At 36.2% G+C, this 21734-nt stretch overlaps 1 protein-coding gene across 1 annotated transcript in view; it reads right to left on the bottom strand.

The window, feature by feature from the left end:
• The window catches only part of PTPRN2 (protein tyrosine phosphatase receptor type N2), a 664155-nt gene that overhangs the window by 427657 nt on the left and 214764 nt on the right, over positions 1-21734 (bottom strand). The window contains exons 4-5 of the mRNA XM_042802176.1: positions 5341-5458; positions 223-385 (exon numbers count right to left, since the gene is read on the bottom strand). Coding sequence (XP_042658110.1) covers positions 223-385; positions 5341-5458 — 281 coding nt within the window. The remainder of the gene's footprint in view (positions 1-222; positions 386-5340; positions 5459-21734) is intronic.

Here is a 21734-nt window from a genome sequence, read left to right as displayed (position 1 = left end):
AAGGTAAAATGCTCCAGATTAGTACAGCTTTATCATTTACAATGCTTAGGCTGAATCAACTAATTTGAAGAGAACTTGGTTAGTGTAGTTATGATAATCAATTGGAGGAGGCAGTAAGAAACAATGTCTGGTCTTGAGATAGGAGGGAAAATTGAAAAATAAGGAGAATTCAGAGAAGGAAGCCAAAATCACAGAATGTAGGAACCACATTAAAAATACTACCTTGACAGAAGCTTTGTCATTCGTCTTCCTTGGATACAAATTTGTAGCTGCAGACTGGGAGAGAATACCAAGATATTTAAGATATTGCTGAAGAGACCTGGCCAAGTTCACATCATTTTCCAGATCGTAATTTCTTTCACTGTCCGCATTCTGTCCCAAATTCCTGCACAGGAGAAGCAAGGAAAATAAAGTTACCAACCTGAACAACGTACAAAGTGCCCAACTAAAAAGGCACAGCAAACCAATGATGTTAGTTCCATACATAACAAAAAAGTCACTCAAAAGATTAGCAACCACAAAAGTGTAGAAAATTCAATGTTTCAGCAAAAGCAGTCAAAAAATCTTGCACTATTAACAATTTATTTCATGAATCACAGTTAATGATCCAACAGTAAATCAAATAAAATGCCTACATCAAGGCAAAGCCATATTCGGAAGAAAAGAAAACACTTGTAAAAAGAAAATATGGATGATTAAACTGCACCCCAAAGAAATATGAGATGGTTCTGAGATGTAAAAAAATTGCTAGATGATGATGAGATTCAACATCAATTTGGCTCTGCACCAATTTACAGAATTCAGTCAGACTACTGGATGTGCAGAAATAGCTGAGCAAGTCAGCTCCAGCAAAAGGCTTAAAAAGGGAATAATGAGATGGAACAAGTATCTCTTCTGATCATCTCATGTGCCTGGGATTCACAGACTAGCAGTGTTTTCTGAGTGGTTTAGACAGATCTTGGTGACGTCTGCAAAGAAAAGCTAAAAATGTGATTGAACAGCAGCAGTGTAGAGGTGTTTATACGGGATTCAGAGCACTGTGTGCAATGAATCTGAATCATGACCAGCTCTCCTCATCTATCTCAGCAATATGTCGGTGATGATGATAATTTAAATGTCAACACCAGTAGCTATTTAATTCCTTGTGCAAGAAAGCAGAGAGGGTCCCCAGTCTGCTTCCTTCCCTGTGAGTGACACATTGTTTTGAGGGAAATAACTTCCTTGGTGTCATCTTTTCCTACCCACATGCCCACACACTTCTTCAGTAAAGAACAATTCCTGGTAGAAGAGATTTCCAGCTCAAGGAGGTGAGACATCATTTGACTTTTAACATCTTTGTGCCACTGTAAGCAAAATTTTATTCTACCAGTCCATTCTACCAAGTCGTGGTGCCTATGTAGGCACACAGCTTGAGAGAGTACCGTTATGTAATTTTGCAAATCTTGTGTTTATTTACAATACTTTATGCCCAAAGTAACAGATTTCCTTCCATGCTCACAGTTGTATCAAATGCATGTCCCAACTAATTTAATATCATTAAACGTAATTAATAATCTAATTTACTGTAGTGGCATTGCAACCAGTAGTACACACAGGGTTGCTCATTTTGAAGTACCAGAAGAACACTCCCCCTCTCCCCCGTGTAAAACAACCAGCTACCCATCAGGCATACAAACTCTAGGAAAACAAAGGCTTACTGAACAGAGCACTAGAGCAATCTTGATATAATTCACCATATATCTCACTTCCTCATCACACTGTTCACTTTTTTCTCTTATTCCAAATTTCTAAATTCTGCCTTATCATAGAGGGTGGACAAGCAGGTAACATTATCCACCTCCTTTTCAACTTAAAGCCAGACTAAAACTGTTCTGCAGTTTCAGAAGAAGCTAGGCAGTATGCTTTCTGCTTCAACAGAGAGGAACTAATCCAAAGAGGCTCTCATCATAGAAGCTATCCCAGTTTCAAACACTCATCTTTCATTCAACAATTAATTCCAACATCTAGCTTCTCATTTCTTCACTAACTTTGAAAAAAGAAAAAAAGGGAAAAAAAAATACCAGGCCAAATTCTGCCCCGAGAATTTCCACTGGTGTTAACAGGAACTGAATGCACAGATAAAAGACAGTTATCTTTTTCAAGCCATTATGTATAGTATATAATCACTCACACTGGTGGTAGAAACAAAATCTGGGATCTGAGATTTCTTATTTTTCTTATGAAGACACTAATTGCACCCAAATTGTGTTTAGATTCCACATTAGATGTAATATTTTATGCTATAAACTTTTAAACAATTCAAATGTAAAGGTCTAACAAAGCATTTCATTTGATGAAAACTTTAATAAAATCTTATGAATACATCTGAAAGATTTTTTTAAATTTTTGTAGTTCACCAGTATATCACTGTTGCTCACCTTGTCAACACAGTAAAATGCATTAAATGACCTACTATTGCAACTGAATTAAAATATGTACTTTAAATTTGACAAAACGATGTTAGAAATAAGATGAAAGATGAATACATAAAAGCACCGGTGAGTAGGAGAAATGACTATCAGTTGAGTTCTTGTGGACTTATTTGGAATTATTTTCATTTTTAATTTGTTCTGAAAAAGGACTTTGCATACAGTGAACTTCAGGGTATAATGACAACATATGTATTATTTATCCACAGAAAAAAATATATATTTCCTACAAAAAAACAGCGTTTTAGAAGTTTCTATGTATAAAAATCTAAATCTCTGCACCTCAGATATTTCTAGAATGTTCTCAGTTAACAGATACCACACTTTTTAGATTAGTTTCTCCCTTTTAAATGCTGAGAGAATCTTATTACAGACTTAATGATGGTTTTATTATAGAAATAATGCTACACCCCATTTCACACATTGAAGTTTGCTGGAAACATTTGTGGTTTTGCCTAATTGCACCAATGAACACAACTGACATTTATTCCCTGTGTGCAGAATGGTCTTTTTTCCTTTATCTTGGATCCTCTTTTAAGAGTGGGGGTTTTTTGAAATTTAATAAGGGTCCAGGAAATACCATGTACACTCCAGTTAGTCACCAAAAAAAAGAACTTTCATCTTGAAATCAAGCTCCCAGTTTCATCATATTTTTTAAGATGAAATCCATGTCTTCTGTTTCATCAGATTTCATACACACTAATTTAGCCTAAGTCAATTTACCTTTCAAGTGTCTGAGTCTATTTTCTTGCTCTCACTAGCTCTGTGGGGATTAATGACTCATTAGTATGACTTCATATTGTCTTATTACACACGTTATCCTTAATAAAAGGTCTTCCTGCCATACTGTTTCTGTGATAATTAGATACCTACACTAAGTTGCTTTTTAAATTATTTAATTATTATCTGATAAGATTATTAAGAGCTAAAATCTCATTGATCACACTGAGTATATAGCAAACTTGATCAGAATCTACAAGGTGCCAGAGAAAAAGTTCCCACTGTTCTCTGACCTACAGAATATATTGCAAATGGACAACCAGAAAAATCAATTAATGCTTTAAACTGTTGCCACAAAAGATAATGCTTTCAGAAGCACAGCTTGGTAACTTCAGAAAATCTATCCTCAATAGGAACTGCTATAAGTGGAACACATTTGAAATTCTGATGTTCCTGAATTGTCAATATACAAAGTGTGTGTGTGTGTGGGGGGGGTTAATGTATAGTTCTAGTTAAAAATGCAAAACAGCTCAAACCTGATCACAACAGGAACTTCTAAAAGTAATCATATGTTCTCAGTCTAAAAACTGAATTATTTCTTATATCTTCTTATACATTTCATTTTTATATAACTATGAATCTGGAACACTGCAGAATACAGTCTTGCTCTTGTGGAAATCTGGCCTAGTTTATCTTACTTTCATGAATAAAAGTTTTAGATACACTCATTGTAAAAAAAAATTCCCCCAGAAGATATTCAAAATCATTTCTGATACCATGTACAGAGAGTAATCTATACAATAATGACATTTTGTGTATCTAAGAAGTGAAAACATGTTTATGGATTCAACTGCATGCTGTTATCACATTTATGATAATCTATAGATGAGTATCTTCTTTAGAAGTTAAGTTTCTACTTACTGCATTTCTGAAATGTATGGTGCTGTGATTTTAAGGAATGCTTTTGAATCAGCAAATATATGAAATACAGGGTCAAATTCTAGGAATTCAGTTAAAACAGAGGCATGCACAGCTGAAGCCACTGGGCAGTATCAATTACACAGCATTTTTATTTCTATAAATGAGCAATCTAGGAAATAAATGGTTCTGCAGTATATGCAAACCACATACTGTGGTATATGAAGCTCTAAAGTCCAACATTCAAAATATTGCCTAGGAAGGCTAGATGTTCAAGCTTTGTCCCACTACTAAGAAAGTTTTCTAACAAAAACCACTTCCTTTTAATTTCATTAATTTTGAGATTGCTTTTCTTAAAATCACATAGGAGAAAGCAAAATTTAACATTTTTAACATTCCTAAAATTTTATGCACCCTAAAATTTCCTTCTGGGGTTTCGTGTTTGGGTTGCACTTAAAAGCCTGTAGGACAGAACAGACCAGGTAAAAGAGTATATTTATATGTGTATCTGTATATGAAGATGATATAATTGCACGTCTTACATCCATATCATTCTACAAAATTACAGATGTTGTGTCTCTTGCCAACAATAACTGCTAAGTCACCACTCTGTATCTTTCAAGCCATGAGGAAAATATCTCCTATAATGCAAAGAATAGATAGAAATGTCCCAACATTGTTTTCTGTCATGTGAACTTGCATGAATCTCTCCTTCCTGGGCAAATTTTGCAACTGAAGATAAGAATCTATGGACTTTGAATCAATTACAGCTACCTTTTGGAAGAATATGAGTTTGAAAATCCAATTAGCTGCTCAGAATGTCATTCAATACTTCTGTTTCTTTTTATTGGCTTATTCCAGAATAAAATGTGTCCTGTGGATGAGCTACTGTGTAAGTTTTTAGGCCAATCGTAAGTAGAGCTGGCTGAACTAACACTAGACCCTGCATAAATCGCATAAAAGACTTGATGTTTTAAATATTGACGCCTAAATTAACAACAGAGGGCATATTTTCTTAACTTGATAATCAGAAGAACAGGGTTGAGAGTTTTCATTCATTCTGTCTGCTGTTTTCATACTAATGTTTTCAGTGCTGTTGTATGACTGGTTTCCTTTTATCATATAGATAGTAGTTTTGGTGATGTGTTTAATTCAGCTTCATTGCCAATCTATTTTTCATCATTTGCAAACCCTCCCAAAAACCTACCAGGCAAAAACACCACTGAAGACTTACCTTCCTGTGTCAGATTCTTCAGATGCAAATGTATCAGGGCGTCTGTTGTGGACTTTGTGAATGGTTGAGAGTTCCTGACCAATAACATGCTGTGTATAATCATCTCTCCAGGTAAACCCTGATAAATAATAAAACAAACAAACAAACAAAAAATAGAATCAAAACCACTATTCAATAACTTGCAAGTCTGGCAAAAACATGTCCTATATAAACAATATTTAAAAAAAAAAAAAAAAAAAAAAAAAAGAAGCTTTGTTCAGTTGGAACCCACGAGTGATCTACAGATTCTTCTCTTCTTTATGAAATTTCATCACTCAAAGTTTCCTTACAATGGAAGGAAGATAGTAGACAGTGTGAGGAGATTTAGAAAGACTTTACTCTTAGCAGAACTTTAGCTAATTACAAACTAGCAACTAGCTTTAATATATTAAATAAAGGTTACTTTGGACAGCTATGGAACAGAATTCTCTCACTAGCTGGCATCTATTGAAAGGTTGCTCCACTTCCCCATTCACAGCATACTATACCTGCTCTGTTTTCTCCAATAGAACATTAAGGAGCAAGTACCACAGTGGAAATAAGTATTTTGTGTTTTAGTATAATGCACATGGAGGTCAATTTATGTTATCTTTATACTTAAATGTTGTGACAAAGAACTTTACAAGGGGGAAGTGAAAGTATGAAGGCAAATTCCAGTGATTACTCATTAATTACATGCACTGCCAATCTCATGGTAATTATACTTTAAATAATGATATAACTCCAAACATAATTGTTACCCAATTTGTAGATTTTAGATGTTACGGTAACACTTTAGTTCATAGAACTTGCCCATGCAATTATCTGTAATTATCTAATAACTAAATATCACATAATTGAAGAGAATTTCTGCTTGTATGCCGTGTTCAGTAAAGCACCACAAACCCCTCAAATGAATACTGATGAAAGTTCTAGATATGGTTATCTCGCTAATATCTTCCTGTAAGAAACCACCTAAAGAAAAATCCTCTCTAGCATCAGACGGAAGGGGATGTATCTGGCTGATAGAATCAGCCTCAGAAAGGAGATTTCTGGTCCAGTTCCTATTTCATACACACATTATAAACTTCATCATCATTTGCAGTCAACATTAGATTTGCTGGTATGCACAGTCTCTTAGGATACAGCTAAAGCATCATCATTCTCAGCAGACCCAGAACCTGGCCACCTCACTCTTTGAATGAATGACTTATCCAGTACGCTTTTAAAAAAAGGGCTGTATTCAGATTTTTTCCACCATGCTGGAGTTCACTGTCTGTTTACTTAAGCCCCAAATTAAAAAAAAAAAAATAAGTCTAAGTAGGAGATTTGTAAATTCTGTCAAAGCAGACAGTTCTGAGCATGCAGAAGTAAAAATTACTTTAATATTTTTCACATTTTCAGCCTAAGGAGAAGGTACTTAAAGAAGTTGTTTATAAGATTAAACAAGCCTAGGAAGTATTCAAACTGTGCTGTTGTATGGGATTTAGACAAGTTTAGGAAATAAAGTCCCAATTTGGTCAAGGTTTAGGTTGGTCTCAATCCTAAACTTCTTTTTTTTTTTTTTTAATTAATTAATAACAATAAACAATCTAGAAATAATGTAATTATGCATGAAGGCTTTAACAAACAAATAAGCTCTCTGGCACATCTTTGACAGCTCGCTTTTTGCTCTTTCTTTCTTCTTTTCTCAAATAAAAATGTTACTCAAGCTTATTGAGGAAACACTTCACCTGAAATCATGTTAATAACTACAGTAAATGGCTCCAGACCCTTGGGAGGCAGAAGAATCTCTAATCTATTTTTAGTTCTGATTCATCCTTTTCAAATGCAAATCTCACCTTTTCAAATGTGCCATGTAAGTAGATGGATTCCAATAATTTCACAAATTTCAATGTAAGGCTGCTCAGAGCATGTTCTTATGTGAATACACAAAAATGAGTCACCATGCACCTGTGATTATTTTGATGTAATGTTATTAAAATGATTTTTACATGAATGCGTGTGTGTGTGTATATATATATATGTATGTTCCAGTTTATTCTTTGTTGCCTAGCACTACACATTTCTGTTTGTTTTATAAATTAATGCAGGAGAAAAAACTAAGATAAAATTGAAGTTTAGCAGAATGTGCAACAAAAAAAAAGTTTGGCTAAAATACATATATATTAAAATCATTAACATAGCCATAAAACTTCTAATTTATGAACTGTGTGTCCAAAATCACTACAGTTTCACTTTGTAACTCTAAGCCAATATCAGCCCCATTAAAGGCCAAATACACAAAAAATAACAAGCTTTGAAGAAAAACACACGCAGAATTACTCTGAAAAGTTTTGTTCAAGTTAAAGCAAGAGTTCATCTGTGGTATCTGCATACAGACAGGAAATTAATCTCCCTCAATCCTGAGCAATATATATGGCTGCAGACAGAGCGGTCAATATGCCTCCATAAAACAATGTTTTTGCTAGAAGAGCATAAGAAACCACTGCAATCCCAGTTCTCACTGGTCATGTAAAGGCATATTTTTGTTAACTTCAGTACATTTTCTTTCTCCTGCAGCACTATTTTAACATTTTCTCCTAATGCATTTCAAATCAGTACAAGTATGCTATCCTTAATACTGTAAAAGAACACAACTGTGAAATTAAATGAGAGTAAGCAGGTGAAAAGAAAAACAGTACTTGTTACAAAGTTTAAGAAACTAGAGTTAAGTGAATACACCCTCTTGACTGTATCTGCTTGCACTTTTAACTCACGTAAGAGTTAGAACAAGACACAGATGAAAAAATTAAAATTTTAACTAATTCAAAAATCCCTTTTTCAACAAGTTAATATTGCTGTTATGCAACTATCTCAGGAACTGCAACCTTATGCCAATCATTTTCCAGCATTGTTTCAGTTTCCAAAAAATCTCTCCCACACACTGAGCTCAATAAAACAGCCCATTCAAGAACCATAATGCCACGCTGACAGCTGCAATCAAAATTAAGGTTGAGAAGGAGCATATGACGCCGTATGGCGATTTCCTGTTCCCTTTGTCTCTGCCGTCACACCTAGCGCCAGCTCCTGCCTCGCCACCCAATTACTACAATTTATCTCCACTGGCTGAGCAGGATCACAGCAGTGCTCTTGTACACATATTACTTCCATGTCACTAATGGGGAACGGTATGGGGGGACCCCCAGCCCCTGATTAACCATCCCCCCCTGCTGCAGGTCTGGCCAGGACCTGCCATTTCCCAGCCATGAATTCCCACAGATGGACAATGCCAAGGAAATAGAGAAGGAGTCTGGAAGACACCAGAGTGATGCAAATATTATGACAATAGCAGCAGCAGCAGCATATATAAAATTCCTCTCAGTTGAAAAGCACTGATAGTAGTGAGACCCCATGAAAAACAGCCATTGGTACAAATTTTCCCCACAAAAAGTAGTACTTTTCACTGGTGTCAGAGCCTGAGGTTTAATTCCTTTTTCTACTTTTATTGAAACTCCATAACCTAAATGTATGTCAAAAGGGAAAGCTAGTGTAGCGACAGTGAAGGCAAGACATTAATACCTTTATTAAATCCAACCTGCACATCAAAACCAATGGCCATGCTCCAGACAGGACATGGTCTTTCCTTATTATCACCAGGCATCTCTCTAGATCTTTTCTTTTCACAGCGCAAATAATTAATATTATTACTCATAACTACAAAAATAATAATGCAATTACTATTGTCTAGGTCCTCATTATGTTCAACACTTAACAATGACTATCTCAACAGAGACTATATGTCTAAGAATTACTTTATTAACTGAAATCAGATCAAAAGCAAGCACGGTAAATAGTGAAGAAAACCGTTTTCACAGATTCACACTGGCAAAGACAGGATTAACTTCCGTCTCCAGAATTAGAGTCAAACTTGTTTTCACATTTATCATACAATTTCACTTTTAATCTGCTTAATTGGCTTTGCTGCTATACCAAGCACACAGAATTATTGAAAAATAATCAAAATTTAAATACCTATTTCCTCCTCTTGACTGTTCAATTTTTGTAAGTAATGGCATTCTTTCCTGTGTTTTTGACTGTTTTTCATCTTAGAGAAACCTGATGTCTCTCCAAATATACCTGACCACATCTTTAATGAATGTAAATTATATTAGCAACTGTTGAAAACATTCATCTGCTACTTCTCTGTCTCAACTTATTCTAGTTCAGAATTATTCATACAAATAATCTTCACCCTCTCTGAAGGCCTAAGCAATAAAAACAACAGCTTTTTAACTTTGCAAAGGAGTTTTTGTGTAAATCAGTAGAGTACAATTTAAGTCCTTTAAAGAAACAACAGTCCTCACTTCCCGAAGAGTTGCCCAGGCAAATCTTCCTGCTCGTATTCCCGACCCTTTTCCTGACCAGCTTGGCTGAGGCTGCGCAGGGCTCTGCAGGCAAGTCCAGCGAAACCTGTGTCTGACAGGATAACGCCATGAGACTCTTCCAGCTCTTCTGCCAACTGAAATCCAAAACTATTAGTTCTGCATCAATATATTAGCAACAAAAATATTTTTACATACCAAATCCATTCAAAGCTACAAAAGATTATTATATACTGGCAGAAACCTACATATTAAAACTTGATCCTTCTTTGTCAGAAAAATCCCCATATAAAGGCCAAAAAATCTCAGAAGTATTCAGACTTGAAGCCACAACACATTACTATTTTTGAGTTGTGACATTATTTTTTCCCCAGTTTTTGGTTAATATTTTCCATTTTGTCCCTACACAGTGGATGATAAAAAGGTTTTTCTCTGAGCTACCTTCAACTGCTACTTCATTTCAGACAGGAAACTCTCAGTTGTAGAGCTCAGAGACTTTCATCCCCCATGCCATGTGTTGCAAATTGTTAATGCCTACTTCAGCTGTCAGAATGTCTGCAGAATTGGGAATGATTGGCTTTCTTCCCTATTTTCACAACAGACAGGTCAATGTATAGACATGCCTTTCTGCAGGCTGCCTTTCCACATTCTCCAGAGGAGCTACACTTGTTCTCATCCCATTTCACAGTCTTCAGAGCTCAAGGACATATGCAATAATGTTCACATATTTCAGTACTGGCTAAGTCAAAATTGCAGCTTTAATGCTGAGGTTGCCATGTGTATAATTAATTCTTTCAGTTGATCTATTTTCTACCTAAGAATGCAGCCAAAAGATAAAATCCTGATGTTTCCTCTTACTATAAAAGAAAACTAGAACTTCTTCCAAAAGCAATTTTGCAATACAACTCTCAATGGCAGGTCAATGGCAAAAAACAGCAATAGGGACGTTAAACCCACCTCTTAAACCACAACCTTTTAATTCCCCAGTATCTCTGACCTGAAATATTCATTTGTTCTGAAAATTGTGACTAAAGATGTTTTCCACAAAATCAGAAGAAAATCCTCCAAGATGATTTTGCACTACAGTTCAATGAAAACTTACTCTAATTAAATTTGTTTGCTCTGGTCAAATTTTCTATTGTCTTCTAGACGAAAATCTGGTACAGACTGTATTTGAAGAAACAACTAGGAATTATAAGCAGCCATCACCACTCTTGTTCATTCCATTTCAGCAGAAACTGTGGTCATCCTCCCCCAGAAGTCCTCAGGAGCTTTTGCTGTTTTACCACCACACTCCCCGGCAGCAGTACCGAGTACCAGATTTGCATCGGTGAGTTTGTTGTTCTCTTTTGGAGCTTCTGATGGGATCTGTATAATATGCAAGAATTTCAGTTGCTGCATTCAGCAGCGATTCACTCACAGGCAAAGAGCTTCCATTTGAATGAACAGATGAAAGGGCTGCCTAAGGATTAAGGTTTCAAATTTTCATATATTGTTTTATTATACATAAAAGTGATAATCTCCATGGAATTAAATTACCAGCATGATCTTCTTACAGCACTGATTTTAATTTACTCTAAGTAGCTATCTAAGAAGGTGGAGGGAAGGCTTTTCTCTTAGATTTTTTGGAATTTCTATTATTGAAAAAAGTCAAATGTGTGCTTCATTTGCCAAGGCAATTATAAAATGCTCTTACAGGACTCAGTATGCAGTATTTTCTTACCTTTATTTCAGATCTTGTAGACAGCTACAAATAATTGGTTCATACAAGAGAAAGTTTCTAAGCATTACGTAAGATTTTTCTGCCACTGGAGCTGACAGTAATAAAAGAATAATATGGTAATGCAAAATATATCATCTAACTTCCACCTAGAATACGCTACTTTCCAAAGACTAGAACAGAATGGATACACAGAAAGGACTTCCCAAATCCTTGAGATAAATCCCATGTTATTCACCATGTCATATAATCCTTTTCACAAATTAATGAACCTCAACCTGAAAGCAGATGATTCTGTTCACAGAAATGTATTTTAGGAAGGAAAAAATGAAAAAGGGGGCTTCTCACATGGTTACAACTTCACATTCATGTTCAAACTTAATTTAACTCATGATTAGTTATATCTTTAACTAGAATAATTCTCTGTGGTGTCTAGGCTGTGACATATTTATAAAAAAAAAATGAAATTAATATATTGTGAGTAAAGGTGCACCTTCTATTCTTCCATTTCCTTCTGACCCTGGACTATGCACAATATCCTCAGTGCTGTCAGCCCAAGTAGTTTTCATGAGCATGAGGAAATATTCACATGCACCCAAAATAGTGATACTAAAATAAAGATGAGACTGCCTTGCTTGTTTCACTGAGCTTTGAACCCACCTGTGTTAGCTGACAATCCCATCAAACTGCATGTGACTATTCCAGATTTAACCCCCAAAGCCTCTTAGTTCTAGACTGCAAAACAGCTCGCTCTACTACATTAATCTGCAATCGCCTTTTAGAATAAGAAGTGGTGATCTTTCATTTTCTGTCAAAATAACTTTCATTTTTTTGTTCCCTTCTCCTTCCTTTTCTCTCTTATTCGTTTCCAAGATGTCTTACACCATTCAAAACTTTCATACATATCTTTATGCAAGATCTCTTTCGTATGTAGAAACTGGTTGTAATGCTAGACTGTACAATGCTAAGAATGGTGATATTGTCCACATAATAATTAACAATGCATATAAAATCAGCAGGTTCTCATTTTATTTTAACCATTTCATTTTATGTTAACAGTAGGATCACAGCCTTATTGTCATGAAAAATACAGTTCTTGGGAAAGGACTTCTGAAGTGCCTTCAGTCTGGGAATTAAAACATCACCTGTAACAACGTAGAATTGGTCAGAAATGTCCTGGCACTGAAATAAGTACAGAAAATTAAGTGGATATACAGGTCACATATATTCTAATAAATTCATCTCAGATCTACAGTTCTTCATGTATTTTTAAATGCCTATGAGCAGAACTGTTCTTTCAGCTCCACACAGTGGTTCTCACCCCCATTTTATGTAACTGCCAAGCTCTCATTGATGTTTGTGAAAAATCAATTTTCGTCTGCCAGGGGAATGCTTTCAATTGCATTTGCAAAGTCAATATACAGGATCGCCAAGCCAGGCAGCACAGCAAAGTCTGCAGATGCAAATGCATCTGTGCATTTGGTTCTGAATGCAAGTCTGTAAGGCTGAGGTACAGACGACTGTATCAGCAGTGGGGAGGGAACGTTAGAATGAGCCAGAGCAAAGGCTTCTGCAGGATTTTCACAGCGTATCACACAGGGAAACACGACAGACTTGAAACACTTTCTCTAGCAAGGGCCTTTGGTCTCCTACTCACCGTGCTCTGTCCTGCACAGGACCAATGGCAATTAAAGAAGCAAAAAGGTAGATATTTTATTTTAAATGATAGTCAGAAAGTCTGTATATAGTTTGTGTGGAACCACATCCTCCATTTTTCACTTTTAAGCCACTTCTCTTGGACTGTAAATTCCTCCAGGAAGAGTCCATATATTGCATGCATTTGTACAGTCTCTTTCTACAGCAGTAACAACAACAACAGTAAAAATAATTGCTACTGTTGCTATTATTATTAATAAAAACACAACAGTTGCAGAAGTCAGGGTTCTGTTAGGAACTCTGTAAAGATCTTAGTGGCTGACAGCTGGGAGTTTTCCAGGGAAGTACGTTAGCCAAGCTAGCTTGCCTGAAGCAAAGGTGAACAATCTGCATGTCACACTGCTCCCCCCAAAAGCTGATCAGTGCTCCTCAGGTTTAATTTTGATTTCACCCCATGTACAGAAAATACACACTGCGAATTTGTGCAACCCTGAAAGGCAATGTATTATTTCCGGCGGGAGGAGTATTTGAATTATCTTTTTTTCTATTCCTTGTGCACCTAAATTTTGGGGGTTTTGACCTTCCAACAGTTGCAACAGAGGATGCAACGTACTTTACATTGCATGACAGATATTTTTTCATTTAAGCATTTTTAGTCTTTGCACCTCAGGACTCTGATTTACAAGTCAATTACAATTAACAAATTACTGTACCACATGCCAGCTAGGTACAGTGTCTGCCCATGCATTCAGATGGTGTCCATGGGTAAAAATTAGATTATTTGACTTATTTTAGCCAACAATGAAAAGGATTTAGTGAGAGAAGCTCTGACAGACATGATTTCCCACCTGGTATTTATTTTCCCTCCCTTGTTTCACGGAGTTAATACCTCAGTGAGCTTTAATAACATTTCTGGACAATTCACGTAATGCTGATTTGCGGATTCACATTGATGCTTTGTCAGCTGCACACACTCTGATTTCTAGTTCTTTCTAGCTTCTTTGCTGCCTTCTGGGATTGATCTCTCTGAATATTTAAAATGTGCCATGCTATGAGCTGTGATTCAATTTTACCACAATGTAGCACAATGATACTAAAGAGCAGATTTTTTTTTTTAAATCTCTGAATGAGTTTTAGAGCAAGACTGTCAATGAATTAAAATGTTTACACTGGAAGAACTGGAACCATCAAATATAAATTGAAAGCCCCTAAAGTCTTAGTCTTTGTGAGCACAGTTTCAGCTGATGTCCATTCATAACACATCACTTCATTCAAAGAGCTCCATCATTTTTTTTGCTCATAACCACAAAAAAAATGCTAGGTTTAAATGTCATTTACTGAAAACTCTGACATTAACAAAACGCCTTAAGACATGTCTTGATGACATCACACTGCAATAAAACATACAGAGGGAATACAAAATTCCTATAATTCTTGGGAGCAATTTTACCTTCGCATGTTCTATGCTCAGCTAAAATCTGAATATCCTGAAATAGCTCCACTAACTTCATGCCAAGAAGGTCTAACATTAACTAGGCAGATCTGCTATACCCACTGTGCTCCATATGAACCAGAGAGAATGTCCTCTGGGCAAAGACCATGGTTTGAGGTGTTGCCTGAACCTGGAGGCTGAGCCACCAGGGATCAAGTGAACACTGGGAGAGGAGACTGAAAGCACATTTGCCTGCTTTTGAATCTGCCCTTCAGCATGTAATGCGACACAAACTCTGATTCACTTCTCTATCTGCAACACTGACATAATAAAGTACAATTTCAGGGGTTAAAGTTGTACTGCATTCTGTGAGGCGTTCAAATATTGTAGAACGGGGCTGACATAAACAAGAAACAGTGACAAAAACAGAGTCCACCAGGAGCTACCGCAATGTGTCATTAATTAAATGGCAGGTAGTTGCTTTTTTTTCTTAACATCAGTTTATTTCTACTATTTAAGGACTAGCAACAAATATCAAGAAAGTGAGTGCATTTTCTAAAGTATCATTAATTCCATAAATTTGTCTATCAGCAGTTTTGAATGGCACACAAAGCAGCAAAACTCCATTAGAGCAAACACTGAAGTGAACCAGCTCTAATGTTAAAGCATTGCAAAACCATTGGTGGTGTAGCTCACACTTCTCTCTTTCACTTAGTATTGTTACAGAAGATAAGTCTTCTGATCAGTGGCAGCCAGCTTTAAGAAATAGTGATATATTTCTAGATAATCGACTGCTACCAATTACCATACTTTTGATGCAGTGGAAAATTCATGTGCCTTGTTTTCCACATCCTCAGGATATCCTGGTTAAATGTCACGTATATTTTTCTCCCATGTTAAGAAAACAAAACCTGCATATTAATTCTTTTTAAGAGAGGCGTAAATGTAATAAGAAGGGAACACTGATTATTCTATTCATCTATAAACTACTCCAACAGACATAAATAATACTGGAAAATGTAATGCAGCCTTAATTATCAGCAGTGTTACCCCTCTGTTTACAACAGTCATGGTAGATGAAACCTGCAGCAATCAATCTGATTGCTCTGATAGCAGTTTAAGCTAATGCACAACAAAAGACACAAAGTTAAAAAGCCAGACTATTGCATGTATTTTACAAGTATATTGTTATTTAATGGAATACCTGTGTTTCATTGACCAGATTTCTGCTCCTTGGTAAGGAAATTATGAGCAAATGTCCCTGTAAATGTACCTGAGAACTAAGGTGTCCAAGAGTTCTATTCACTCCTCATTAGCTATTCCTCATATCAGAATGAAAACACAAAGAATTCCCCTTTTCTCATTCCAAAATGCTCATGGTTCAGTTCCCCAAATGTGTAGCTCAGCAAGGCAATACGCATAGACAATGTTTGCTATCATGGCCCCAAAATGCACTAATCTTTGAAAGGAAAGAGCAATAAGTGAATAAACTATTGAAAATGTCCTGTTTACCCGTTTTTATGTGACAAATCTGGCCTTTGTCTAATATTCCTTATTCACAATACCTCACACAGTGTTAGTATTTTGAAGTAGAAAACAATACTCTCTATTTTCTAGAGAAACAAAAAATTTATTTTACACTTTAGGACTATTTGTTGTAAGAAGTAAACTAGAACCTAGGATTAACTTGTTTTATTTACTACAACAGATAAAACAAAAACATAGGCACTTCAAATTCAATGATTTATTGTTAATTTGCTATTCCAACTCACCATTTATCTCTGTCTCTATATAAGATAAACTATATTTATAGATATAGATTTTATTTTACTTAAATTATATGACATATGAAAGAAAATATTTCCTACTATCAATTACTTCTTAACAAAATGCCAAAGGTTCAAAATGTATAATCTGAAGTCTGTCCTGACAGCCAAATAAGACTGTAGCTTTTGTACTTTACATTATATTTAGCAGTTAGTCAGATTTGATTCATTTCACTATATGCAGTACCAGTGTATGCCCTTGAATCTTTTACATTTTAAAAGCTAAACGTATTCTGTGTTTCTCAGAAAGATAATTTTTGATCATCCTGTTTTCTTGAAAGTACATCAGAATTGGTCAAGATTTCCAAGGTTACAGCACAGATATTCCTATGCTACATTCATGTGTCATCAAAAACATTTAAATCTCTCTTTCCCCATCCACTCCGTGTTTAGAAAACAATGTGCCTTGTTGACTGTGATGTCCATATACTTTGTGTGTATGCGATGTTCTTTATTTATCCATGATCCTGTGTTACAGCCAAGGCTAAATACAATTGTGTCACACCTCAGATTTCAGCTGCCCGATTACCAAGGCTGCAGTCCCCGGGCGTCCCTGATGCCGAAGCACCTCTCCCGCACATTCGAACGCCACCCAGGATCCCCCAGCAGTACCTGACACCGAAGTAGGGCCGCTTATTTTCTACGGCTCTCTTAGAGACTGAGCAGGTTTTTTTGCCAGGTTATTCTGTGGGGATAAACACACTACAATAAACCTTTCTCTCTATCAGTACTGGTGAAGTTTAGCTAGACAGTTGCCCAGCAGGGGTTTAGCGCCAATTCTTTGTGTAGCCTTTGGTGGTGTGGGGATCTGCAGGGCGTGGTTGGATGAACGGGTGCAGAAAACGCTCCTGAATGGGATCTCATGTTGTATAGATAAAGCTACAACAGACCCTTCTCCACTCTCCCCATGCTACCTGGCCATGCACTGCTAACAGGAACATAATTTTTTTATTAATCCTCTTATCGTTCACATTAATGCCATCTCACACAAATCTGGTAGTCCAAATGAGGATCCTAATGGTTGTAAATCCTATTTACTTTTAGTGTAAGTTCTTCAAATGCCACCTGAGCAATGCAAAGCATGTTTTGTTAAAACAGAGTCTGGCCATGAAAGAATAGCTTTTAGTCAGGTATGAATATTCAGTTATCCCTAGCTATTATACTATATATCCTCATGTACAGAGCTGCTATACATCCCTTCTCCTATTATTCTTTGTATTATTTTTGTTAGCCAGGAAAAGTTTCCCTGACATAGTTTTCACAATTCCACAATTAATTTGTCTTCATTGCACTGTGTCCTTAATAGCACTATGTAGGCAACAGATGTCAAGTCTTTCCAAGTGGAATGAAGCAGAAGTGAACTCACATCCCTAATAAATTGTTTATTGAATATTTATTTTTACTTGGATGACAAAGTGCTAGTGAATCCACTGGTGGTAAAGCCCATGCTTACATGCTACAGCACAACATTTACTGAAGCAGCTACTCTTGCCAAATCTATATTGCATTTATAAATCTTCAAAACAAGCCCTGGTAAATGTCACTTCTTCTTAAATGCTTGGCGGAATCAATGACAAGTGATGCTGCCTTTGCCCTTGAAGAATTCACGTGTTTGGATCTAAGTCTAAATTCAAAAAACCTGTTCAGAAACACACGCAGTGTAAACACACATGTAATGTACTAGAAGCACCGAAGAAAGAAAGGAAAAGTTACTCTAAATGCAAAAGTTAAATACAAACAGGAAAGCTTGTCTTGTTTGCCAGACTTTCATTGTAAATTCTGTGAAATACACTACTGCAAAGCTCCTTAACTTACTTCCATTCTTCATTAGAATATTTTGCAGTGGTCTTCCATATGCTACCCAAAAGCAATCAGTTGCTTTTGACATGGTTTTAGTATTACATTAAGCACCTTTTGAAATATATATCAATATAAAATAAAAACATAGAGTTATGATACCTAATTCTATCTAACAACATTTTTAAACTCTTCTGGCATTTACTGAATAACCGTTCTTATTTTTTATTATATCTGCAAATTCAAAGATAAATTAAATACAAAAGCTGAGGAACACAGGAAATCATTTTATATCTCCTCTAACTTCTTGAATGCTGCCAGTGGGTTCTATACTGTGTCTGTTTAGTGTCAGTGGGATGCTCATCTCCGAAGAGCAGAGCTGCTCTGCTAAGCAGCACAGTCCAGATTTTCTGCCATGCCTGACATGGCACATCCCAAAGCTTTTCCAAGGAAAGCATTGCAATGTCCTCATTTTCCAGGTGGTTTTGTAACAGTCATGGTTTAAAAGAGTGTTGGGTAGTCTATTCAGGGCTCTGAATTACACCACAAATAGTATTCTTCATGAGCATGTCAACTGCCTTCGTATAATGACATGTTTCTACGGCAGAGCTGCAGCTATATCATCTTTTTGCCTATGGTGGATTTCTCAGAGTTCAGGGAATTTCCCTGAGGAGAAATGCTGTCAGCACAGTGCAAGGAAAGAGACCAGATCAAGAAAATCCATGTAGATCCAGCAAAAGAGAATCTCTCTCCTTCGGAGTTATAATCCCCACAGCACCCTATACCCTGCCAGTCACAGAGAGTCGGGGATGCAGCAGCCCTTGTTCGCTCCTTTTTTGAGGATCTTTTCTTCAGGGGAGAAGCTGGACATGCAGTTCTCCTGACTTGACCCACACTTATCTTCAGTGCACCTTTCTCACTAATCAGAATCAGCATTTCTTTTCTTTTTAGCAAAGCCTACACTTGTTTCACTCCCAAATGGTGCTGAACATTTTAATTAAACAGGAAATTATTGGCAGAGCTTGTCACAGAAATGACATCTTAATGGTAGATGAAATCTTGGGGTGATATTCATTGATAAAATACAAAGTGAAATGGAAAAAAACACTGACTCAAATTAAGACCTTCTGCTTATTGCTAGAAGTAGTCATCACAGTAAAAAAAAAAAAAAAAAAAAGAAAATTAGTCTCCATCTATTGATGGCTGCCAGGCTGCTAATTGCCTCACAATGGAAAACTGGCTTTGAAATAGGAGTAGTTCAAAAGCAAACAGAAAATCACAGCCTAGATGGTGACGATGAGCAAAAAATGACTTCTCAAGCACACATCCAGGAAAACGGAGGATAAAATGATTATGAGATAAAAAAAAAAAAAAAAAAAAAAAAAAAGTAGTTCTAATTCTTTCCCATTCTTTATAGTAATATTTGATAGACACGCATGTAGGATGAATAACCTAAGTCAACAATTTTATTCTATTTAGTAACATCCCTGGGGACAGTATGTTGTAGTTGGCATGAAAAGGTTTCTTGTGCTCCATGAGACTTTAGAAAATGTGATTATTACATTACTGCATTGTTTTATTCTAAATAAAAGATAAACCCACTGCTCTTACAATTTAGATTTGAGTTTGATGTCTGCATGCAGTGATTTATAAAGCTTATAAAAATGCTTAAGCACATACCACTTCTTTTTCTCTAATTCCTGTATGCTTTGTTAAATAGTTATCTTAATGCAACAATAGCAGGTTATTTTGGATTTTTGCAGGAAAGGTGGATTACATGGCAGCCGCTAAATATTGGGAAGAGCATCACACATTGTACAAAGTTTTCAAATATGTAATGCAAAGAGTCTTTCATTTCATCCACCACCCCTGAAGATTTCTCAACTGATAGAAGGAAAGATTCCAGCCCCCCATTTGAAAATTACTGAAAGCCATGTGTCAAGATGCTGGAAAACTGCCCTTTCACCAACTTTCTTTGGTTATGTGACAATGAAGTGGGAACCTGTTGGAAGGAAGAAATGATTCTCTGTCTTCTCAGGCTTTGTGGTTCTGATTCCATACAGCTATAACTGACAGCCTTGACTTGGAACAATTTGGGGAAATTTTTAATGTTCCTTAAGTGCAACGAATTAAGGGGTTAGGATAAGGCTTTAGGGAAGAAACACAACCTATTTGTGGCATGGATTGCAATGAAATCTAAATAAGATACAATTTCCTATTACGTAAGAACGTGTTAAGTCATCTCATATTCTTCACTGACCTCCCTGTATCTCCCTACAAAATGGTTAGGGTTGTATGATGGCGATGAACTATGACAGGTTCCTAATCTGCAAAACAATTGAAAAATGATATTTTTTGCAAAGGCAATCCCACATTCATCTGCTGCCTGATTTAGAGTTTCCATCTGGACAGTTGGCAGTCACTCACTACAGTTCAGACCACCTTGAAATGTAGCACTGAGGCTTTGGGCGAACACCAATTTAGCTACTCGGTAAGAGAAAAACAGGTTCTCACTAAAATAATTTCCATTTTCAGATATATCAATCAAATGAACAGTAGTTTCATTTCCATTCTTCCAAAACAAGAAAGCTAGAAAAACGCCTGAAAGCTGGAATTATCATCATTGGAAGTTTGTTGTGACCTGAATCTCTAGATACAGCTTGAAATAGACCTGATAGGTTTAGTCCATTCATTTGTCCTCTTATTCCTTTTCCATATAGAAACAGATCTAAATTTAAAAAGTTTAAAAGCTGTGTAATGAAGAGAAAAAGCCAGCATTTCTAGAAACATCATTATTTCATTAGGGACATTCTCTGAACATCACTATTCTCTGCATTACACAAAAAAATGGAACTGCAGTCGCCTTCTCCTCTTCCTCTTTCTGTTACTACGTTGTTAATTCCAACTGCGAAGCCACTGACCCTTGAAATTATCTTCACATGCCTGGAAAACACATGTGGCTTTTCCTTACCTTTATCTTTCCAGAATTGTTCTTTCAAAATACTGTGTGCCCGCTGGAAAATATTAATTCACACAGTATTCTGTTAACAAATATCAAAACTTAGCCTTAGTTTTAGCCTTAGAGACTTAAACCTCTAATGAGGGAATTTAGAGTTCAGCTTGCATTATTCCTCACTAGTAACATAAAAACGGGTTCAGCATATGTAACACTGCTGCAGATTAAGCACAGCAAGATATACCCTGAACTTTCAAATCCCTGCTTCTTATTTGTACAAGCCAGGCTATGAAAACAGACACTTCTAATGAATTCACTGAGAAATCCTTAGTAGAGTAGCAATGGCAGACTTAGAGCTATAATATTTAAAGCAACTGCAAAATTGTGCTTTCATCAGGAAAGGAACAAAAGCTTTGTTAGTTTTGAAGCTTACATTTATATTCAGCATAATAATTCAAAGTATCATTGCCTGCCACTATTAGGAGACAGAGGTCAAATACAGCAAGTAAAAAAAAATTACATTCACAAGCTATACAAAAGAGAAAATAGGCTCAAATTGTATGAAGTGCAGTGACATTATTTAAATGTCTTTGTTAATCAGGGTCCTGACACAAGAGATGGTGCT

The sequence above is a fragment of the Tyto alba genome, unplaced genomic scaffold (genome assembly GCF_018691265.1).
Source record: "Tyto alba isolate M040663 unplaced genomic scaffold, T.alba_DEE_v4.0 Super-Scaffold_38, whole genome shotgun sequence".
Lineage (NCBI taxonomy): Eukaryota > Metazoa > Chordata > Aves > Strigiformes > Tytonidae > Tyto > Tyto alba.
This window is presented reverse-complemented; position numbering and strand designations above follow the sequence as displayed.